The sequence below is a fragment of the Labrus bergylta genome, chromosome 13 (genome assembly GCF_963930695.1).
Source record: "Labrus bergylta chromosome 13, fLabBer1.1, whole genome shotgun sequence".
Classification (NCBI taxonomy): Eukaryota; Metazoa; Chordata; class Actinopteri; order Labriformes; family Labridae; genus Labrus; species Labrus bergylta.
The window spans coordinates 12,678,285-12,701,970 of NC_089207.1; the positions used below are offsets into that span (position 1 = coordinate 12,678,285).

Genomic DNA, 23,686 nt, shown 5'->3' on the forward strand with positions numbered 1-23,686 from the left:
GAACAGTGGAGTGACATGAGCTGTTTTGGGGAGGTTTAAGGTCAGTCACACTACTGCGTTTTATCACCAGAGGTTTCTTCGTGCATGCAGGAAGAGCTTCCTCTCAAAGCTCTGTGAAGGCTTCATTTAAAAACATTTTGAGACGAACAGACAGAACTCCAACAGTTCACCTTTATTATTGTAACAAAATGTGATAATTATTTACAATTGAAATAACCTTTAATAAAAAGAAAAAAAAACAAAGAAAGAAAAAAAGACAGGGATGAGACAACATAATTTCTTCTCTTCGGTGATGACAGAGACGTCTACAGCCACAGAAATAAAGGAAGGCTCATTCGACGTATTTGCCGAGGATGTCTCCATCACGGAACAGGAAATAGTCCTAGAGGAGGAAAAAGGGAAATTAGAGGAGGAAGGCACCAAAACAAACATGATATCAGAATCCGTTAATGAGACAGTCGTGCTGCACCTTATCGTCCAGACTGACTTTAGTTCCACCGTACTCTGGTAGGAGGACTTTCTCTCCCACCGTCACGCTAACCGGCTGCAGATTTCCTTTCTACAAAACAAATTTTTTTTTGAAAATCAGACAAAAGTCACAAGTATCCAAAGAGCAACTATAAACCCCCGACATTCCTCATAGACACTTTACTACACTCATATTTTGTTTGTTTTTACCGGGTTAACAGAGCCGGGTCCTACTGCCACCACTGTGGCCTGCAGCACTTTGCCTTGAGACTTCTCTGGCAGCATGATGCCGCCTTTTGTTACCGTCTCCGCGGTGAAGCGCTCCACCAGCACCCGGTCGAACAAGGGGAGGAATTTCCTGAAGGCCTGCGAGTTACCAAGAAAGGAAAAAAGAACTTTATTTTGATAGGACAGTGGATAGAGTCAGAAACAGAGAGAGAGAGAGAGAGAGAGAGAGAGAGAGAGAGAGAGAGAGAGAGAGAGAGAGAGAGAGAGAGAGAGAGAGAGAGAGAGAGAGAGAGAGAGAGAGAGAGAGAGAGAGAGAGAGAGAGAGATTGAACTCTCACCCGGGCCGCCTGCTTCAAGGACAAACGCTTTTGTACATGGAGATTGCAAAATGACCACTAAGCCACCGGAGCCCTGTTGTTCAGCACTCGTGAAAGTTGAATCTAATTTAATAATATTTGTTTATTATTTATTTTAAAAATATGATTTGATGCTAATCCTTTCTTGGGTCCTTTTCAACTAAACAAAAAACACACAAGCTCAAAGTTTGTGACCACCGAGATTCTCCGGTGAATTGCAGCAATGATTAAACCGTCATTATGGCCGCTTGGGGGGGGGGGGGGGTAAGAGGGGGGAGAAAGAGGAGGAGGAGGGGGGAGAAAGAGGAGGAGGAGGGGTGAGGTTAGACGAGGTGAAAGAGAGCTTAAGTTAAGACGGTGTCTGTGCAATTAATGAGCAGCTACTAGTCAGAGGCAGCTTTGTGAAATCAAAGTTTTGTTGCAAAAGTCAGAATGAAATGTAACTTTTTGGCCGTGTTTAAAGGTTCAGACAAGGCCAAAAGTTAAAAGCGGTAAAAATGCATGAGGGGGGGAGGAAAGGACAAGGGCGTTTGTGAGATTTATAACACCAGTTGTCAGCGCTCTGATAACAGCAGATGTATCGGTGACCTTGGCTGAAGGTTGTCTGGGAGAGAGGGGGAGGGAGTTCAAACAAAAAAGGGGGAGGGATGGGGGATGGGGGGATGGACAGGTTCCAGGTTTGTTGAAAGATCCGATTCAGTTGTCGCTCTAAAAGGGAGGCGGAGTCACATTCTCATTGTGACTGTTTGACCCCTGAGGCAGCGCGAAGGACACACACCAGTCAGTTACAAAATCCAAACACTGAGCCGTGATGCTATCAGCCCTGACCTGACCTGTGAGGAAACGTCCTCCGGGTTTGTAAACGGCACGCGATAACGGTAACAAGGCCAGTTTGTCCAGTTCTCCAGAAGCTTCTCTGTGCACTACTTTACGATGCTGCAGGGGGACACGTCGCTGAAGATGTTTAATAACCTCAGAATTGGGGTGCTGGTTAGCCTAGCGGTTATGTTTTGTGGCCCCATGTACAGAGGCCGTGGTCCTCGACATTAGCGGGCCGTGGGTTTAAATCCGACCTCGGCCCTTAGCTGCATGTCCTCTCTCACTCTCTCCTCCCAACATCTTGGTATCTCTTATCCCTGGACTTAAAACTGTCATCGCTGGATTTAAACACTTACACTTGTCAACTTTTTTTTTTTTTCTTATTTCTCTTTATTGAGACTTAAGACGTATTGTTAGGCTAACTTCTGGATGTTCATGTTTGTTCGTATTTCTTATATTGTTTGGGTATTTATCCTTATGTTGGTTTATTTGCTTTGATTACCTGCTGCTGTAATAACACAAGTTTGGGATCAATAAAGTAAATCTATGGACCACAAAAATAAAGTCTTTTTTAATGTGATAATATAATTGTACGCCATGGGAGCTGCAGAGCTGTACTGGGTGGGTGGGCACAGGTAATACTGTGCCTGCACGTTCTGCTGGTGATGTCATGAAGAAGCGCAAAGCTGACTTTGGGAATCAAATTTGAGGGAGGCTTGCTGCTGGGCGTTTCGAGGCGGATTGGGGGTAAATGAAGAGGTAGGAAGTTAAGGGCCCTGATGAGACGACTTTTGTTCCTCTCCCCCCCCCCCCAATTTCTTTATTTAAAGAACAATAATGCACAAATACTTCAGGTAAATAGTCAGAATCACATGCGAGTCAAAAGAAAGCGGGATTAAAATAACATTATAACAGATAAAGTACACACAGGAATGTAAAAATACAAGCTGATATAAAATGAATAAATCAATGAAGACGCATACGTAATTAGGGAAATCATTTAAAGAGTTGTCTCATAATCATTCATGAATGTGTTGCGTTTTTCTTTACTCATTAAAAAGGAGTGATTTCAGTGTAGGGGATTCAGGAAAGGATCTGGAGAATTCCAGTTTTCAGACCCTGCTGCTGCTGCATGCATGGGTCACATTATGAGGTCACAGCCTACGTAGCGGAAGCAGGAAGTGATTTAAACGTGCATGTAACTCATATGTTTTACTGATCAAGGGCATGCATGCTGCAGCATTACACGTGAATCTGCAGACAGGTTTTTTAAAACATGTGATCTGTAACTATCGTTGAAGTAGTCTAAACAGTCTGGACTGTGAGGACGCGTCATCCATGCGTCTGCTGCAGAAATGAATGACACGACGCGTTTTGAGCAGGATACATGTCCTTGCGCACATCTGTGTAGAATCCCAGATGTCAGCTTGTTGACAGAAAACCGACTCAATGTTAAAGCAAAGTGCAGGAATGTGTGTTAATATTCAAGTCAGCAGCGAGTTTGTAGCTGCTGCTGCTGCACTTTCGGTAGAGATGAATCTCCTGTGACAGTTTATTTTAATATATCACGGCATAAACACGCACCCCAGTTGACCATATCCTCCCTTTCATACCCTGATTTTTAACTGTTTGACCTTGTGATGAACATTACAGGTACCTTACACAAGTGAGCTAGCTGCTAACCGTAACTCAGGAGCCGTAAGGTCGCTGTTTACGGGACAACAGGAAGTATTCGTAATAAATAAAACACATTTAAAATGAGTTTCTCACCATGTCTTGATGTGTAAGAGGTCTGAGAGCCGACGTGGAGCTGCTGAACCCCGGTTTCTTCTTGAGCGTGGATCTGACACACTGAAAAGGGGACTCGCTCCACGTGAGGAAATATCCAGAACGTTCCTGCGCATGCGTACTCCCTGCCCCCAAACTTCTTCGCCTGACTGAAAATTCTATTACACCTACGGGTTAAAACGACGAATAAAACATCGATTCCCGCATAGAAACGTCACTTAAAAACAATGAGTTCGAATATACACTTAATAATTCTGTATTTTCTTTTCATTTTCATTCATTTTCAGTCCGAGTAAATTTTCACAAAGTCAACTTTGACCTTTTTTTTTTTTCCTCCAATGGTACACGGGAAATTTCTAGAATCGATTCGCCCCGGAACGAGCATTGACGTGAATTCTGCTTTAAAACGATCATAAAATGTGATTCTCGAAACGCACACTCAATATATATTCCAAAGTGTGTGTTCAAATGTGTATGTTGCGTCAGTGCGAGCAATTTAAAACACCAAATAAGGCGGTTATTTAAGCTAGGTTGCTGTTATTCAGATTCCGTGGCGAGCCGGTAAATTACCCGGATGTGATAGCCCATGTGCAGTCCCCTCTCAGTTGCACCACACCGATCTGTCCTCAAACGTACAGGCGTTATATCATTCCCTCTTGCAGACGTGCACCTCGCAGCAGCCAGAAGCTTTTCACCTCAAAAGTAAGTTCTGACATCTTACAAGACTCTAGCGCTTTAAAGTTTATATATAACAGTTTATAATTAAATCTGAACAGCGCTGTTTTTTTAGTGGCAACATTTAGTGCTTCAGGGAAAGCTAGCCGGGGTAACTCCGAGCGGACAGAATTATCTTCATAACTGAGAGGACATTCATGCAAAAATGTCGCTAAATGTTCAGAATGGCTTCGAATTTGCTCTGTGAACGTTTTATTTTAACCACACACGGTTAATAAATTGGATTAAGTCGGTGATTAATGTCGTGACTGGTGTCTTGTATGATGAAACCTCTCTTCATTAAAGTCATGCCTCACAGCTGGGTACAACCTGAAAACACTATGACACGCTTTAACAGTGCGAGTGTGTCGTCGCGTGCACACAGGTGTTCAGCAGGTATAGCTAAGTGACTCGCACGACGGTGTGATGGTCACACATGATGGAGCTGAGCAGTTCCGCACATGCTTTCACAATTTGACCTTGTGACGCACGACCCGAAGAGCACACGTGGGCTAACCAGGAACTGGATCAGCTATTCATTTTTTTTTTTATAAATCCACTTAAATGTTGATTTTTTTTTTAATAATCGTAGTAAACTCTTTATTCTGTCCGTATGAAACACAAACTACGGATCGTTTAGTTTTACTGTCTTTAGTTCATAAATATTTTCTCTGTCCCACTTTTACACAAATTAAAAACTTCTTTAAACCCTAATAGGACGACAACGAATTTCTGTTTAATATATATTTAAACAAAAAAAATCATTCATAAATATACTTAACTAGGACTGTCAAATTATTAAAAAATTAACAGAATTAGCTAAAATTCAAAAGTTAATTGCATGTTTTAAATTGTATTATTTCACAATGTGTGATGTCATAAGGTGGATATGACTTTGGACTCGTCAGCTGAGCTTTCTGAGAGTTTGCTGAGGTGAAATGAGACATTCAAAGATGCAGCAGTGTCCTTCTTTTACATCACTGACACTGAGGACCACTATCTACGGGGAGCCTGAAGGGACAAAATAACATGAGATTAATAATGATTAAATAGTTAATGCTTAGAAGAGGTCAAAATGCCCCAGCAACATTTGTAGTAAGAATAACAACTTTATTAACAATTTAGACCGACGCATTTCAGCTCGTGGCCTTCATCAGGGTCATCCGATCCATTTTTAAATAGTTGATGCTGACAGCCCTAATTTAGACACAACTCATTACTATAGGTGGCTGTTAGTTTGAGCCTCACTGAGGTTTATTTTACTCAATTGTATCATTTAAAATAATACAGAAGTAGCTCATAAAACCAGCCTGAGTTTCTATACGTAATAAATCGGGTATGTTTGTGTAAAAGTGTCTCTTTGCGTCTCTCTACTGCGTTCTTTGTGTTGTAGCAGCACCTTTTCATTAAAGGGGACAAACCTGATAATGTTTGACCAAGATGTCCATTCATCCACTGCTGGCTGTCATACGGCTTGATGCCACTAGAGGGGGGGGGAGCGTGAACCTTTGTAACATATGATCTGTTGTCATGTGACAGTTTGGGAGGAGAGGAGGAAGCTTTAACTGGAAGCTGATTTCATCACAGTTAATCATGAATTGATGTTTTTTTTTTCCCTCCCCTCAGATGTTTCGTCTACCGACAGTCATGAAGCAGGTGAGGCCTGTGTGCCGGGCGCTGGCTCCTCACCTCACACGAGGCTACGCTAAGGACGTGAAGTTTGGAGCTGATGCTCGCGCTCTCATGCTGCAGGGAGTCGACCTGCTGGCTGACGCTGTGGCCGTCACCATGGGTCCAAAGGTAATGTGTGGATTATGGATTATTAAATCTGCATGTACTACTACTGATTCATTTGGTGTTGAATAATTTCTACACCTGCAAATATTGATATTGTTTATGTAACAATAATAATAATAATAATAGCAGTGATGGGTCCAGCATAGAAACTATTGACTGCAGACTTTAGATTTCATTCCAGCTGTAGGTAACGAGAGCCCGAAACATCGTCCGCACAAAATGATCACTTCCCTGTATCCACAGTTTTTTTTTAACGCCAAGGCGTGTTGGACTGCTTGATCACTTAACTGTCTCTCTCATCTTCAGGGTCGCAACGTCATCATCGAGCAGAGCTGGGGCAGCCCGAAGGTCACCAAGGACGGCGTGACTGTGGCCAAGAGCATCGACCTGAAGGACAAGTACATGAACATCGGCGCCAAGCTGGTGCAGGACGTGGCCAACAACACCAACGAGGAGGCCGGAGACGGCACCACCACCGCCACCGTGCTCGCTCGGGCCATCGCCAAGGAGGGCTTTGACACCATCAGCAAAGGCGCCAACCCCGTGGAGATCCGCCGCGGAGTCATGATGGCCGTGGAACACATCATTAATGAGCTGAAGAAGCTCTCCAAGCCTGTCACAACCCCCGAGGAGATCGCACAGGTAGAGAGAGGACGCAGCGCTGCACACGTCGAGCCGACGTTTTTAATAAATAAAATAACAAAAATGTTTATTTATCGTCCTCAAGGTTGCTACAATCTCGGCCAATGGAGATGTAGAGATTGGAACCATCATCTCCAACGCCATGAAGAAAGTCGGCAGGAAGGGAGTCATCACAGTCAAGGTTTGTTTCACACGCAGGTTAACATATTTTTATTTAGACGATGTCATAACCTGCCTCAGGAGGTCACGATAAAGAGGGGAGACGCCACGGTTAAAGTTTGAATCATTCTTTATTTAACCAAAGCGGACCGAACTACTGCATGTTTTTAGAACGTTTATTTCCCGGTCAGACACGGCGCAAAGAGGATGTGGGAACAAGACACAATCCGTAAACTACGGGGAATATTAAACATTTAGAAAACAGCGCCAGTGATGTCAACAACGTCTTTCTGAAAAGTTGAAAGATTTTAATCTTGAGCTCTCGGAGCGGCCGCTGGGCGCTGCTCTCTGTCTTTGGGCGGCCGCTTTCTGCTGCAAACGCTCTCCTTGTAAAAAAACAATTGAAAAAAAGACGCTGGAGCTCAGAGAAAAAAACGCTAGGTGGACATGAGGCTGTAGTGAGCTGCAATGAAAGCTCAGGTTGGAGACCTGCGTCCAAGACAATCACAATGAAAACATTACCTGATGACACCGCTGGGGCATCACAATAAAAACAAATTCATGTGTTTCAAACGCAGAGAGTTTAGCAAACATGAAGAAACTGAACCGTGTGAAAAGACGACTCAGAACAGAATGTGAACAGCAGACGGATATGAAGATAGAAACGATGAATGATGCTGCCATGACATCGGGATTGAAAGGTTGGGTTTCTTTGCCAGACCTTTTAGGAGGTCCAAGATCCTTACGAGCCACCGTTTATCTGTAATGAGTCTGATTGAGGATCAGATTACGAGAGAGACTCTGAGGTGAAAACATCTCATCTCACTGCAGAGCCCGCGGGAGATTGCAGGCTTCTTCACCGAGCTGAAAGAAGAAACTCAAAGACAATAAAGAATTTGAATCCAGCTGTGACTCCTCTATCGGCCTCTTTAGAAGTTAAACACAGAAAGAGGAAATAAAAAGAGAAGTCTTAAATGATTAAACCTTCAGAGGTTAGACGTCCAGGCTGCGGGATGCTCTCTCTCTAAATTACTCAATCGTTTCTCGTCCTAAGAGTCTTAAAGTTACTGCTCGGTTTAAAAGTCTTAGTGACCATGTTAATGATGGATTACCTGTTCTGCAGACGATAAATCCTGTTTATGTGAAGAGACTAAACTTGTGTTAACCTCTCAGGACGGGAAAACTCTGCACGATGAGCTGGAGATCATCGAGGGCATGAAGTTCGACCGCGGTTACATCTCCCCTTACTTCATCAACACCGCCAAAGGTGAGCACGCTCGTCCTGAACCTGTGCATTATTAATATTATTATTATTACACAATAAGTCATGTGTCCCTATAACGAATCTGGGTTCTCCGCTTTGCAGGTCAGAAGGTCGAGTTCCAGGACGCCTACCTGCTGCTGAGCGAGAAGAAGATCTCGAGCGTGCAGAGCATCGTGCCGGCTCTGGAGATCGCCAACCAGCACCGCAAACCACTGGTGATCGTGGCTGAAGATGTGGACGGGGAGGCGCTCAGCACGCTCGTCCTCAACAGGTACTTAATGTTTACTCTCTCATCTCTACTGGTCTTGACTGGGGCGCCGGTGGCCTAGGTTAGGTCGCTTCCCGTGCACAGAGGATATAGTCCTCTGAGCGGACGAGTTTAAGTCTGATCTGTGGCTCCTTTCCCACGCTCTCTCTCTCTCGCCCTGATTACTCATGAATACTTCAACTTATTTTGCAGGCTGAAGGTCGGTCTGCAGGTAGTGGCTGTTAAAGCTCCCGGCTTCGGAGACAACAGGAAGAACCAGCTGAGGGATATGGCCGTCGCCACCGGGGGCACTGTAAGTCCACTTTTAAATCTCAAGGAACTGATCATGTCTTTGCTACTTTATGGGAGCCTCTGACATTAAACTTGGGGGCGACTTCAAACATGACCTCCACTTGTCCCTTTGGGTGATCCGTGTCCCCGACGTTCACTCCAGAGCTTGATTTGTTACCCAGTTAACAGCAGGTAGACTTGGCAAACACCTGGCTGTCAATTCATGACATTCATGACCAGTGTGTGTTTCACCTATTCCTCCTTTGCATCAGAATCTGTGATCAGTGTGTGACTTCAAATATGCACTTCTGCTCTCTATAACAGCATTTATGTTGTCCGTTCTGCAGGTGTTTGGAGAGGATACTCTGGGCGTCGCTCTCGAGGACATCCAGGCTCACGACTTTGGTAAAATCGGCGAGGTGCAGATCACCAAAGACGACACCCTGCTGCTGAAGGGAGGAGGAAACCCCGCCGATGTCGAGAAGCGTGCGTCGGAGATCGTCGAGCAGCTGGAGAGCACCACAAGCGACTACGAGAAGGAGAAACTCAACGAGAGGCTCGCCAAGCTGTCGGACGGCGTCGCTGTTCTCAAGGTTTGTCTCGGACACGATGACAGAGGGTTACACACTTCTTATTAACGCAGTTCAACAAAGGTTGTGATGAATGACTTATTTATGTGGGGTTTTTTTAGATCGGAGGAACGAGTGACGTGGAGGTGAATGAGAAGAAGGACCGAGTCACAGACGCTCTGAACGCCACACGAGCTGCAGTGGAGGAGGGAATTGTACCTGGAGGAGGCTGCGCTCTGCTGCGCTGCATCCCTTCACTCGACGAGATCAAAGCTGCAAACTCAGACCAGAAGATCGGTGAGTAAAACACACACATGAGCTCACAGGGATTATATGATGTGTTTTTTTTTGTTTGTTTTTTTCCAATATTTTATTTGCAGTTTTTTCAAACAAACAAACACGGCTCAGACGTGTACATTAAAAAATTAGGTGAAAATAAACAAGTGAAATGTAAACAGACATTTCTTTCATAGCTGCCAGTCACTCAGTAAACCCAAATACGCTGTTTAAGTCTCTTAAGAAGAAGTCCGTGGTGGTAACAAGGTGAGTTTTCAACCCACATCAACTTTGTCCAAATGGGCAAGAAATGGGTCCCAGATTGCCAAGAAATTCTTGATTGAACTTGTCCTCAGGAACCTGAGTTTTTCCATTCGTATGGCTGACATAATTTCAGAGATCCATTTTTGAAAAGAAGGTGGGGAAGACGACTTCCAGTCTGTCAGAATGAGTCTCTTGGCGATAATCATCCTCAGTGCTAGGGAGCATTGCAGGCGTGAGGGAAGACTTTCAGTTAACTGTGAGCAGCCCAAGATTGCAACTTCAGCATCTGGATAAAAGAGTTTGTTATAGGCCTTAGAGTACCAGTTAAATATTTTGGACTCCAGTGAGCAAAGGACAGGACCAGAAGGCACAAGTCAATGTGTCCTCTGAAACTTTGCACCTGTCACACAACGGGGAAACAAAAGAATAGAATCGATGCAACCTGTGTTTAGAATAGTGAAGTCGGTGGACCACCTTAAATTGAAGAGCAAGAATGTATCATAGACAGACCCTTATCCCACAAAACCTCTGACAGAGCAATGCCCAATTCTTCTGTCCAAGCCTCCCGGATCTTTACAGTATGGGCTGAGATACAACAGTCAAACAAACACACAAACTTAGAGATGAGATGTCTGGAGTTAGGAGGGTTTTTCTGGACATCAGAAAATGCCTTTTCTGCTGGGAGGGTCTCAAAATCATGAGTTTTGGATCGAACATAGTGTCTCATTTGCAGATAGCGAAAAAGTGTGACTGGGGCAGATTCAGTTTCTCTCTCAGCTGAAGTGTCCGTCTATGTAGAGCTATGTGACGTTTACCAAACTCCTCTCCCTCCAGACATGATAGGTTTTGTCTAACTGTGGAGGCAAAAAAAAAAAAGAGTGGTTAAAACAGATTGGTGTCTGCACAGAGGTCTCTGGTAGATTTAAAAAGTTCCTGATCTGGTTTAGCCTCCATGTCAAGCCACAAGGGGGCATCGGTGGCCAAACCGCCTGGCTTACTGTGCCAAAACATCAAGGCCCTGGCATTGGCAGCCCAGTAGTAGTGCTTGAATACTGGTAGGCCCAGCCCCCCCACAGACCTGGGTTTTTGCAGGTGCGCCTTTTGAGATTCTGTAATTTTTGTAGTTCCAAATGCAAGACAAAATTACAGAGTCTAACTCTTTTGAAAAAAGCTGATGTGAGAAAATCTGGGAAGGGAGATCATTTTAATTTCATTTATACGCCCGTTTTTAACCAGCTCATGGGATGGAAGAGGAACCCCAGGTTGACTCAACAGTTCATTCATAAATCTGGTTTCCTGTCTGTGTGTCTCAACAGGTGTGGACATCATCAGACGGGCACTACGGATCCCGGCCATGACCATCGCTAAGAATGCCGGCGTGGAGGGCTCTCTGGTGGTGGAGAAGATCCTGCAGGGATCGGCCGAGCTCGGCTACGACGCCATGCTGGGAGAGTACGTCAACATGGTGGAGAAGGGCATCATCGACCCCACCAAGGTACAGACTTCACTCACTGTGGATGATTTTCTGCAGGAGATTACAGTCACACCGCCACCTACTGGTCTGGCATGTGTACTACAGCATTTTTAGAAGTTCTTTTGCTTTCCATCTGCACGGTGGTTGTCTTCAAGTGTCATCAATCTCTGATAACGACCCTCCCTTCATCCCAGAAATGTTGTAACCTGTGATCTCCTCCCTCCACAGGTGGTGAGGACGGCCCTCCTCGACGCCGCAGGAGTCGCCTCCCTGCTCTCCACCGCTGAGGCCGTCGTCACAGAGATCCCCAAGGAGGAGAAGGAGATGCCCGGAGGCGGCATGGGAGGAATGGGCGGCATGGGCGGCATGGGCGGCATGGGAGGAATGGGTTTCTAATGTGACCGTCCCGACTCGCTGTACAGACTTACAAATACAGGGTGGGACTGGAGGAGGAGGAGGAGGGTGGCGGCTGCTGAGGGACAAAAAAAAAAAAAAGAACCTCTGAGAAACCTGCACCCGCCTCCACCAAACTTTGCCCACACTGACTAAAGAAGGTGATGGAGCTGAAAGCGACCGTCACCTCCCCCTCCCCTCTCTATCACCCCCCCCCCCTCGTCTTCTTCTGCTCCTGGGGGGAAAACAGATCCATCAGCCGTCTGCACACACAAGGTGTCAGAGAAGAAGCTAACATAGTAAACACGTAATGAAGCTCTGTATTACAGCAGGGTGTGATGAGAAAACATGCATAGCCAGGATTGTTTCGTCTGTTTCTTGTCATTTGTTAATTCTTGTTTTTTTATATATATAAATATAAACATGTATCTGATGTTTGTTTTTTTTCCTCTCTCAGCTAAAATAATGTGAGGTCAAATCTGTCGTCTGTTTGAATTAAACCCTTTTTCTTACAGAACTTTGACCTCCTTCTGTGACTTCATGTCTCCTTTGTTCCAGTGTCTGCGTGTAGTGCCTAAAAATGACGAGTTTTTAACATCACCAGAGGCCTGCTTAAAAAAATGAATGATCGAAATAATGTTTACTGAGGCTTTAAAAAGTCTCTGAGTCGTTTTCATGCATGCAGAAGTGTGACTTTTTCAGCCTTTTATGTCGTTATGGCTGAACGTTAACAGCTGATTGTTTGAGAGAGGAGACGTGAGGTTAGGCTCACGTTAAACGCCATTCAAGGTGTAAATGTGAAGCCCTGTGTGTCATCGACTTTGCTTCAAACTACAAAAAGACGTGAAACTCGGTAGCTGGTTTCCATTTTCCCAGATGTGAACAGTGTCGATCTTCCAGGTCGTGTTGTGTACGATGTAAACGATGATTCATGCTGATTTTCTTTTTCTTAATTTAATAAATTTAATTGTTCAGATGTCTCGTACCTCATGTTCTTTATCAGCCAGAGCTTTGCTGCCTTCTCAGTTAGTGGCAGCACTCTGTGTGTTTAAAGTAAAAGTGTCCTCCGTGTTTCCTGAAGGTGTCAATCTAACGAGTTAACTCTATACCTTACTAACTCTAGACTTTTTTTCTCCATTTCTTTGGATTAGCCAATCACGGCTGCTGAAAAAAACATCATACCTAGGGGTCGACCACGCCCTCTCAATGCGAGTTTCGGTCTCTTCCTTGCTTTGAGAATGTTCCTAAATCAATCCTAGGTTAAGACCCAAGGTAGGATTCTTGAGGTGAAGTTAGTTCTGAGGATTCCCAGGATGTTGACGAATACGGGCTCTGTTGATTTAAATGGGACCGTGTACTTTTTGTATCCTTTTGTCCACAGGGGGGCGCTATAGTCCACACTAACTTTAGGTACTTTAAGTTGCTTTGAATTCAATATTTCATGTCTGATACAAACATTCGGTGAATTATTGAATGGGAACTTGTTCTGCTACAAACCTAATGTCTACTTTATGTCGTGGTAAACAATATTTAAAATGTTGAGTAATTTAAATATTGCAAAGTCGGCTTTATACACATTTAAAAAGATTTAAATCGAACTCCTGTAGTGAGAGCCGCTCACAGTCGGGGTACCCAGAACCTCATTGCCTCAGGAAGCTTGTGAAGGGTCAAACTAGAAAAAAACAAACAAATGAAGCTTCTTTTAAATGTACATGTAAAAGTGGGTGTGGCCGGGTTCACACCAAGGACAGGATTTTGTGCAAAATAAAAGCTCGTAATGGATTCTGAATCCTGAAAACCTCTTTTTTTTTTGGGTTGGGATTTTATTCCCAGATATTTCCCTTGCTGAATTTAAACAGATAAAAATAACGCCTGACCCTTGGCAGCGGTGACATTTACAAACCTCATGACCATCACTGTGTCCACATGCTGCTTTCTATTCTTACCGCTCATGTGACCACAATATTTCTGCTCGCTCCACATGGGTCGCACATGAAGCGACGCCGTGCTGAGATATAACACACCCACAAACAAAGAAACAAACAGCAGTCAGCTCTTTAGAAAACACAGTTTATAAATCATGCAGTCGGTTCATCTCTCTGAAGTCAAACACTGTGTACGCAACAACCCAATTTCTCTTTACAAGCAGGTCGTTCTGTAGTCGTCTTCAAACCAATATTTACACTTAAAACTGAGTAATAAATATGTTAAAATGAGTATGATATGAAAGATAAATATGCTGCCAGGAGATGAGGAGGCACTCTGTGAAGCAGATTAGAGACAGGTTAAAGGTCAAGATGTTTGACCCTGGCCTCAGCACAGACACACAGTTCTGGTCCTTTGATTGATGCTGGGCAGTAACATGCTCGCCTACAGGATATGGCTTATATTGCACACTTACTCACTGCTGTATCCTCGAGTGACTCTACGTCCAGCAGCCGAGGAGAGCGCGTTTGTAACATTAGAAAGAAAATATAAGTAGTCATCTCCGGGAGACGCAAAGGAACAGTTCAGCTCATTTTGAAGAATCATCGTCCGGGTTTTACTGAACATTTAAAACCTCTGATTCCAGTGACACTGTGTCTCCCTTTCTTGTAACATATTCTCAAAATATACAGAAAGAGATTTTAAAAAGCTGTACTTGCTGCGGATTGTTTCATTTACTTCTAAATGTCTTTAAAGGTCACATATTCTGTAAAATCCTCTTCCCCATGTTTCTCTAACACTAACATGTGTCTCTAGTCTGTCTACAAACCCCCCAATGAGAAAAGTCCATCCTCTCCGTCTTTTCCCTGCTCTACTTTTCTGAAAAATGTGTGCTCAAACAGGTTGTTTGAAATGACATCACAAAGGGCAGTAGCCCCTCCCCAGGTGGGTGACACTCCCACAGTTAGGTGTTGGTTCTACACTCTGAGTCTGCCTTCTCACCGTAAACAATAGGACATGGAGTGAGAAAGCCAGAAACACCCAAGCCCTTCCAGAGAGGGGGCGTGGTCAGACACAGCTCATTTACATTTAAAGGTACAGACATAGAAACAGCCTGTTCTGAGCAGGGCTGAAATAGAGGGGTATAGACATGATCAAATACAGGATCAGAGTGGATTTAGAACAAGAAACTTCACACATGTTTTGGGGAGCTCTGAGACTTATTTACACTGGTTGAAGAGGAGGAGGATATGTGACCTTTAAGTTAACTGTAACAGCATCAGAGCCCACCCACGAGTTAAACGCCACACAACATCCAGTAGCTTTACCTGAATCCCTGCACACAGTACACCTGCTAAAAACGCTCTCCTCCAACATTCCCTTTGCTCCTACAGCTTCAAATCTACTTCTCCCTGTCAGTGTGTTTGTTTCCCAACACAGCTGATCCACAATATATACAACAGAACCCTGCGTGAGTGAGAGGCTCCCACAGACATATCACAGATTGTAAACGCAGAGAGAAAGACGGAGGACTCGACGAGCAGAGTGGCAAGCAGACACAACTGGTGGGACTTTGATTGCATGAGTGAAGATTTCTTCCAAGAATTGTAAAGACTGTCACAAACTGTGATATACCCCAAAGATCTCTCCCTGAACTCGACTCATCTCAGCTCACTCCTTGTGTCTCAAACACCAAATGCTGGATGTGGAATGAGGGAAATCTCAACTGTTAGCCTTACCCCTATCAAAGTCAGATTATTGTCATATTCAGGATCCATCCACTAGAAAATGAGTGTGCATAAAACTATTTCCAATGATGTTTGTTTTTCAATATAAACCCAATATATATTTTTTTTGTACAAAACATTGAACCTCTTAAAACCCTTGTCCACCTGGAGTTGTTTTAAGGCAGAAAAGCCCTGGCTGTGTGCTCTGGGCCGCCACGATGAAGCGCTTGTACTGAGAATAAAGGCCCTGCACATGCGTATAGTCTCCATGACAACGGCCACTGTATGACCGACACTGCTCCGTTACTTTTTACTGTATGTTTTCAATTTGAGGGTTTTTACTTTCTTCACTCGGAGGATCAAATGGAGGATGTTTGGCCGCCTGCTTTGTCTGGATGATGAGCTTTTTTTTTTTTTAAGATCTCAAGTGACATCAACAGCGGCCCTTCTGAAAAGTTGAAAGAAGAAGAAGAAGCACTTGGAGCGAAAGCAACCAAAAGGAGGAGCGTTCTGAAGAAGGACGCTGCGCCTTTTCTCCGGTGTCTGCTCTCTCCTCATTGGGAACAATTGAAAAATGGCAGGTGGACACAGGCCCTTAGTTAGCAGTCTTCTCTGTGCGGTATGAAGCTGACTGCGGGCTGCACAAGACTTTGTTAAAAACGTGTGATAATGTTAAATATTCTCAGAAACATTTGAACTCTGTTTGTTTACATAAGTGCAGATGCCAGCAGGTCCAAAAACTGGGCATATTTCCCATCATGCATTCTGCGTCGTTCTCAATTTTCCTCCCAGAGAGGCTCTAGTTAAGATAATAGTTAGTCGCCTTTATAGCATTTTTTCTGGGGACGTTTCTCGTTTGTTTAATGGAGCAGAAACAGAAACTACCCACAGCAGCTAGCCGCTAGCACCTGCAATAAGAGCAGCTAATGATGACCCGGCATGGGTTGTAATTTTCTGTAAATGGAAATGAAAAAAAGTATAAATGTGTTTTGAGCACCGACAAGTTGTTGAGCTGGTGGAGCGACATTGTTTATAAAAAACATGAGATAGTGAACTGTTGGGAATGAACTTGGTCATAGGTGTGAGAAAGGCACTGCAGGTTTCTCTGTGAACACGTGGAGTCTCTTCTTTGTCTCTCTGGCGTCGGGCATTGTGTGTCGGGGGTTGGTGCAGCAGGGGGGAGGGGGGGCGCTACGTGTGGTGAACCTCGTGGAACATGAGCTCTCGCGGGATTTGCGTCTCTGCACCGAACACCTTTGAGGCGCGACGCTCAAACGCAGACACCATCTGCTTCACCACCTCGTCGAAGAAGACGTTGGCGAGCTGGGAGTGCAGGAGGGAGCGAAACTCGAAGGAGATCTGAGGGCGGACGAGAGGGAGGACAAAGTTAGAAGCAGAATGTCAAACAGCGTGTACAGACGTCAGCGGGCCGAGTGTGTGTGTGAGCGAGTTTGAAACTGATCCAATGTGAAATCCAACACTGCAGCTGCAGACATGCCAAGCTCAGACACGTGGGAGTACAGACATGTGTTCACAGAGGAGGACAATCTAACCCTCTTTTTGACCTTTCACATTTATCTTTTAACGTGTTTGAAAACTTACAGAAAAATCCACAGTGCACGTCCGAGGGTAACCCGGGAGGCCAGGACTGAAGCGCCAAACCGTCTCCAGGTGGTTGAAGAGTTTAGCCTCTGAACAGGACGCCTGAAAGTAAAAAGGAAACGTTTGAATTAGCTTGCTGAAAAGAACACGGGACAGACACCGATCCGATTGAGATACATATGTGCCGTTACCCACAGGCTCAAATCAAGTGATTTTCAGGTTTTGAAAAAAGTCGATCCGCTTCTTTATTGATCCATGAAAACTTTGTGCAGCTGAATCCGACTTGAAACTTTTGCAGAAGTCAACTTTACACATCAACTAAGAAGAGTTTGGATCTGAAAATGTGCCTTCAAAAAAGCTCTGGGCATTTAGCACACATATGCTGCAATGCAATACCTCACCTTGACCATGTGGGGGCGCACTGAGGTAATAAGGGAGGTGTAGTTCTCAACCACAGGAGGGAAGCCCACAGTCAGTTTGGCCTTGCAGAATCCGGCTCGTTTGAACACAACCTCAGACTTCTTACACCAGGGCACAAAGAGGCGGTAGTTTTCCACTTCGGCCACCACCTGGTAGATCTCCTGCATGGAATACCTGAGGAGTCAAGCAGAGGGGGGAAAAGAGCCGTGAGCTCCCAGTGTGTGTGCACGTCAGGAAGTAGAAATGGGTCAGCAGCCTCTCTGACATAACGCTCAACACGCCTGGCTCGGTGAAGGATGCATGACCCAGTAAAAAGAATAAGTGGGTCAGTGAGGGAGAGAGTGGAAACAGAGAGAATGAGGAAGAAAGGAGGAAAATACGATTCATTCAGTAAACAAGAAGAAGAAGAAAAAGAGGTGAATAAAAGGCAGATGAGGAATCTTTTTTCAGTGTCACTGTTATATAAGTTCATCTCTCCAGCTGAGGGCCGGAGAGCTGCTGCTCCCTGAATCTATTTATACAGCAGATTAGTGGTTACGACCTCTTCATGGAACAAAGAGAACATTTAGTGCGTCACTCAGAGAGAAACATAATGTAGAGCTGCAGCAGACGGAGCAACACAACTCATACTACAACTTAGGAGTTATGATTTTATATATGTGTGTGTCAGGATGTTAAAATCCAGAGTCTGCCTAGTCTAAGACCGAGTAAAAACGCTTTTGAATCCGGGACCGAGACCTAGGGAAGCAGGGAGTTAACCAGAACTATGTGTTGCCCTCTCATAAAACACCCCAACCCAAATGTTATAATGTTTACTAGATAACAACTATTACTCCACGCTGAAGACATTACAAACAACATCACAGGAAACATGAGAGGCTTAGTTCCTCATTAAGCCCGTAATGTTCGACTGTGCTGAGGGTAGAAATCCAAAAGGCCTCTCTTTGCACCTCCAACCCCCCTCCCCTCATGTTCATAAGAAGGAGTTATGAATTAGGGCGCACCATAATTAGGCATCGTTAAGCGTATGCACAGAGAAAATCGTCCTTGGCTCGAGCTGCGATCACCTGTGTCCTGCATTGTTGTGTTAGCATGCTAATGTTAGCGTTCTTTAGTTAGCTCGTAGCTTCACATTGCATGTAAACTGACACAGAATGAGCGTGATCTAAAAACTCTTGCATGACATCCAAATAATCAGTGAGTATGTTCTTCTTCTTCTCTCTAGTCCTTGACTAAAACAGCTTTTATACACAAGGGGAGGAGCCGGCCGTCCCGTCCATGTAAACACGGCTCTGACAACAACACAGCCAGCGGGACTCAAGCTTCTCACTCATTGTAGACAGTCATGACTCAGAGACACATTTACACAGGATTTATGATATATTTATGTGGAACATATCGCACATTCTTCATTTAAGAGGGAGTTTGGACTGACCCACATAGAACATTTTAATGTTTTTTTGGCCTGAGAATGTAATTTCTGTACACGATAATCAGCCGAATTTTTCCATCCCTTCATTCATAACCCGGATCGATGTGCCTTCTCTTTTTATAGGTGCAGCCCTGCTTTCCTCACCCAATAATGCGTCTCTCTGAGTACTCCTTCTTCTTGGAGAGGGAGTTGGCGAGGTTGAAGAAGCTGCGCACGGGCAGCGTGACGCCTCGGCCCGTCATGGCGGCACCGATCAGCGGAGGCACGCGGGTCATCAGGATCCCGCATGACGACAGGTATCTGATCACAAGAGAAATTAGAAGAACACAGAAGGGGTCAGAAAACTGAGGTGAAGGTATGAATCACCACAGAAAGCTCTCAGGAAACATGTTTACCTTTTTTTTAGATCCTAAATATCAAACATGTTTGATTTTAAATCGGGACGTCCCTGATGATCTCCGAGCAGATCAGAGACATTATATGATCTTTGTAGGACTCGCACTACAAGATAGTCTGGGCAGATAATCGGTTCTGAGCAGCTTTGAGTCGGGAGCGACCCCCTGATTGTTTGGAAAGGAGGAATCTGTGGCTTTACTGACACAGTTTCTCACGTCTGCCTCGACTGCAACAAATGATTGGTCGACTTAAATCTAAATGAAAGAACACAGATTTCAATCCCTGTACAGAAACAAGCAGCTGCATACAGTAAGCCTTTCTTCCTGGAGATAAGTGGACTGTACATCTCCTGCCAAACATTTGTCAAATCGGTAATCGGTAAAATAAATGACTCAATCTTCAAAGAATAATCCCTGTCAGTTGCAGACTTCTCTAACTCCGAGGCTGTGACTCTTTCCATACATTTCTTAACATGACCCCCTTCCCCCGCCCCCCCCCCTTGGGTTGAAAGGTTGCAGAAATAGGTCAGAAAACAGGCTGAGTAACTCATTAACTACATTTCTTCTGATACAGTAGGGACTGAAATTAATGCTCCAGAAAGAAAAACACATTTAATAATGAAGCTCAGCCGCCGTGTTCTCCTGTGAGCTTCAAGTTGCTTTAAACTTTCATTTGTAAGAGAGAAAAATACTTTTACCTGGACAGAGAGTTTAATGTTCAGGTAAAGACTTCAAAAAGAGTTTAAAGTGTAGTGATTAGATTGTGATCATTGGGCTCAGGAGCTGATAGATAAGCGTTACATCAAATTACGTCTTCATTTGAAGTTTCTACATAAAATGTTTCATCAGAGCCTACAGTACGCTGACAAGGAGATGACTGCTCCATCCAGGTATGAAAAGTATCGAGATGTGTCAGGTAGAGCTGAGTATTGTCCACAACCTCATTATTCAATTTGATTTCAATTCTTTAGGTCACGATTCAATATTGATCAATATGCTTCGATATCGATTTAATAATACGCAGATGACAGAAATACCCAGATAACTCATCACAGTACCTTCTGATACTTTTTCAATAATGTTGTGTGCATTATTTGTATAGGTTTAGAACAAACTGACTCAAAACTGTATTTTATTGTTGCATTGTTCTTTAATAAACAAAGACTGGCATTAAAGTACAGTATGCTGAAGTACAGTGGCACCAACAGCGCCCCCACTGGAGGGCGGTGTCATTACAATGGAAATAATCGATCTCAGAATTTCCCTGAATCGCTATTGAATTGGGAAAATAATAACTGCATCAATGAATCTATATTTTTAACCAGCCCTAGTGTCAGGAGAGTTGAAGAAGCCGAAGGACTACACAGCAGACTGACATCGCTTCAAATTCAAGGACAACACAAAAAGTGACGAGGAGAATGGACCAATGAATCGACAACCAATTAAAACCTTCATCAAGAAAGTTATTGATGGCCAAATACTAAACTGGAGCCAGTAGGACTGAATCTTCTCTGACACCATGAATGGGGAGGACTTTAAGCCCTGGAGGGTAGAGACGCCATGGATAAACATAAAGACACTGTGTCTGCCCACAACTTCAGTATCTGCCCGACTGTTTGATTTGTACACTGTGCCCGGCTGTCACCCGCAACACCTGTGGCACCCTGTCCCAGGATGTCCCTGGCACCGGATGGTTTGGATGCACAACAAAGCTCTCTGTGCATATATAACCAGCCGTTATGTAACCTCTTAATGTGCTGTGACAGGAATACCAATGACACTGTTAGATTGAATTGACCCACAAAAGCTATTCAGTGCTTCTCATAACGTGCGTGCAGCCTGTAAACTCCAGTACAGGTCACTTCAAATATAGTCCACTCACTACTACCACCTGAAATGTGATACAGCTGACACATGGTGCTGACCTTAAAACTGCCAAGTCCATGCAGATACGAAGGGTCATGGTTAAGTTATTGGATTTCAGAGCAAAGGAGGAGGACAGCGTGCACGTTTAACCGGCAACATCGTGCAGCAGAGGCGGGACATATTTAGGCCGATTAACACACGGACAAAGAGCTCGTTTGCAAGCTGAATGCTGCAAGATCTCGTAATAGTTCTGACCATCAAGGTGAGCCAATTGTCCGTCCAAACACAGCAATATTAAAAGTCTTGGGAGCTTTCTAAATTCAGCATTCAGGGAAAAACTACTGTTGTACTACTGTTCTCCATTGCACTAATATAGGACTTTCACACTTGCAGAAAACTCCTGAAAAATCTTCCGATATTTATTTAGTCTCGCACTGTGAGGCGCATGTGTGAACATGCCAGGTCAGGAGAATATCCGGAACAGTCCTCCTGAAATGATCTAGATATTTTCAGGAGTGCAGGTGTGAAAATGGCTTTAATGTAGTGGTAATCTAACTGGAGGGAACTTGGAGTCATTTCTAAATACTCTTGACCGACATTCCGGACCCCCCCCCCCCAAAAAACTTGTTCACACACACATGGGGGAAAAACTGTGTGGCTTCCTCTGATTCCTAATCCCCCATCCCCATTCACTGTGACTTCCTTTTCTCGCTGCCTGTGGCTGTGATTACCTGCCCAATATGCCCAGGTGACGTAGCAGCAGCAGTAATGTTTACATGCCATGTTTACCTCACTTACCACACACACACACACACACATCAAAGTGGCGACACTGGTTATACAGATTGGTTAAACATGACTTTAATTATCATTTTTTTATCGGACCGAACTGTCTGTGTTGAAACCTTGAAACAGATCAGAGCTCCAGATAATTGAATTGGGGATTCACACCCCTTGTAAGAACTGTACATGACAGCAGGTCTAAGAAAGTGATGCATAGGAGTATTTTAAAACAAACACATGAATAGGTTACATGCAAACACAATAACAATTTAAACACTAGGCCATGTATTTACACACCGAACACACACCGAACACACACACACACACACAACCAATCCAGACACACAAAGGCATAAACACACAACACCAAGTTTTACAAACGCACACTGTAAAACCAAGTCTTTCATAAACAAAATAAGAACTATGAGTTTCACTCTTTTCTGTTTATTTGTTATTGTTTTTTTAATTACATTTGAGTTTTTTTATATATATTTATCAGATTATTGCTCTTATTATAATATTATTATTGATTATTGTTATTGTAACGATTGATTTATTATTATATTATTGTTTTTATTCTTTGTTATTATATATGTCATTGTCACATACATGCCAGTAACGATTACTGAAATGAATTAAAATAGTGAACAGGATAGTTATTTTCGCTTTAATAAAGTTGCCGGTGTTACGGTGAAACCAGTGACCGTGTTGACTGGAGACTTCCCGCCGCGTAAGTGTTACTAAAGTTACTGAAGCTGAGTCCCGCTCTGTTTATTTATTTGTATGTGACTATGTCACAATCAACTTATCACATCTGTCTTTGATTGGAGACTACACAAGAGGCTCTTTCTGTTTTAAAAATATATTGTAACCATCCCATGGCATCAATGGCTGAAAGTCGCCAGTTAACACGGTCACTCGTTAAACCGGTACACCGATACCTGAGATGTACTTTCGTTTGATGAGTTAGCAAGTTTACTAATCTCAAAAGACAATCACAAGGCAAAATACACAAATAGCAGGCAGATTTGTTAAGAGTATCCTCGATACCATAATAATATTTATGTAGTAATATATATTAATACGTAATATTTACAGTCTATGGTGCCATAGCGACCCTAAAACTCAGTCTAGGGAGTGTCTTTTCCTAAACTTTCCTTGTTCAGTCGAGGGATAAAAGATTAAATACTTTACCTTACGTTGTTTCTAGGCGGTAGTTCCCGGCTTGCTGTTGAAGGTAACTGTTTAAAGCACTCGGCCACTTTCCTCAGACTCCGACTTCCCCTCGCCATCGTCTCTTCTTTGACGGATTTCTTCTTCACTCGCTGATCCCAAACAGACAGGCGTCAGTGCCCGCAGATTAGCCACGCCCCCTACGTTGATGTCATCAATCGAAATCGGTCTGTGATTGGACAACTCGTGCCCGCTGAGAGTTGTCATTGGCTAGTGTTACAGTTCGTCAACTGAAAGTACCGACGTGTCCGCCCCGGGCTCACGCACTAACTTGCAAGCACAGGAATGTCACGAGATGTGTTGGCTCGGGTTGCCCTGTCAGCCTGAGCTACGGGGTACACTCAGGTGAGCTTAAAGGTTATTCACCTGTAAGGTCACCACCATTAAACCTTTTAAACTTTGCACATCATCTTTTGTTTAGCGATAATAATGTGACGTCGACAATGTTTATATAAACGTAGGAAAACATTTCGTTTAGTGAGGTTATAGAGACGGTTCTCTTGAGTATTTGAGAGGAATAAGGGTTATTAAGTTCCTGCTGAATCAGTGACGT

At 43.9% G+C, this 23,686-nt stretch overlaps 3 protein-coding genes across 3 annotated transcripts; 1 reads left to right on the forward strand and 2 right to left on the reverse strand.

Annotated features, from left to right (window-relative positions):
• Positions 1-157: 157 nt before the first annotated feature.
• hspe1 (heat shock 10 protein 1) lies at positions 158-3,800 on the reverse strand. The gene is made up of 4 exons (XM_020637780.3): positions 3,642-3,800; positions 679-834; positions 470-559; positions 158-382 (listed from the first exon to the last, which is right to left on the reverse strand). Exons 1-4 carry the CDS (start codon positions 3,642-3,644, stop codon positions 332-334), a joined length of 300 nt encoding a protein of 99 aa, XP_020493436.1. The 5' UTR covers positions 3,645-3,800; the 3' UTR covers positions 158-331.
• Positions 3,801-4,223: 423 nt separating this feature from the next.
• hspd1 (heat shock 60 protein 1) lies at positions 4,224-12,725 on the forward strand. Its single transcript, XM_020637778.3, has 11 exons — positions 4,224-4,361; positions 6,000-6,173; positions 6,477-6,812; positions 6,898-6,993; positions 8,145-8,238; positions 8,338-8,506; positions 8,696-8,795; positions 9,121-9,366; positions 9,465-9,639; positions 11,199-11,377; positions 11,585-12,725. The coding sequence occupies exons 2-11, from the start codon at positions 6,000-6,002 to the stop codon at positions 11,750-11,752; spliced, it is 1,737 nt and encodes a 578-aa protein (XP_020493434.3). The 5' UTR covers positions 4,224-4,361; the 3' UTR covers positions 11,753-12,725.
• Positions 12,726-13,803: 1,078 nt separating this feature from the next.
• On the reverse strand, positions 13,804-23,255 carry coq10b (coenzyme Q10B). Its single transcript, XM_020637814.3, has 5 exons — positions 23,095-23,255; positions 19,001-19,156; positions 17,406-17,598; positions 17,005-17,106; positions 13,804-16,761 (listed from the first exon to the last, which is right to left on the reverse strand). The coding sequence occupies exons 1-5, from the start codon at positions 23,190-23,192 to the stop codon at positions 16,594-16,596; spliced, it is 717 nt and encodes a 238-aa protein (XP_020493470.2). The 5' UTR covers positions 23,193-23,255; the 3' UTR covers positions 13,804-16,593.
• Positions 23,256-23,686: the final 431 nt, after the last annotated feature.

Excerpts from the sequence above, each read along its gene's own strand:
- hspe1 (XM_020637780.3), bottom strand. Across the intron at positions 560-678 it reads GACCCGGCTCTGTTAACCCG|AAAGGAAATCTGCAGCCGGT; the intron begins GTAAAAACAAAC and ends TTTGTTTTGTAG. Across the intron at positions 383-469 it reads AAGTCAGTCTGGACGATAAG|GACTATTTCCTGTTCCGTGA; the intron begins GTGCAGCACGAC and ends TTCCTCCTCTAG.
- hspd1 (XM_020637778.3), top strand. The coding sequence starts at position 6,000 with ATGTTTCGTCTACCGACAGTCATGAAGCAGGTGAGGCCTGTGTGCCGG. Across the intron at positions 6,994-8,144 it reads AGGGAGTCATCACAGTCAAG|GACGGGAAAACTCTGCACGA; the intron begins GTTTGTTTCACA and ends TTAACCTCTCAG. Across the intron at positions 9,367-9,464 it reads ACGGCGTCGCTGTTCTCAAG|ATCGGAGGAACGAGTGACGT; the intron begins GTTTGTCTCGGA and ends GGGTTTTTTTAG.
- coq10b (XM_020637814.3), bottom strand. The coding sequence starts at position 23,192 with ATGGCGAGGGGAAGTCGGAGTCTGAGGAAAGTGGCCGAGTGCTTTAAA. Across the intron at positions 19,157-23,094 it reads CCGCCTAGAAACAACGTAAG|ATACCTGTCGTCATGCGGGA; the intron begins GTAAAGTATTTA and ends TCTTGTGATCAG. Across the intron at positions 17,107-17,405 it reads TGCGCCCCCACATGGTCAAG|GCGTCCTGTTCAGAGGCTAA; the intron begins GTGAGGTATTGC and ends TTTTACTTTCAG.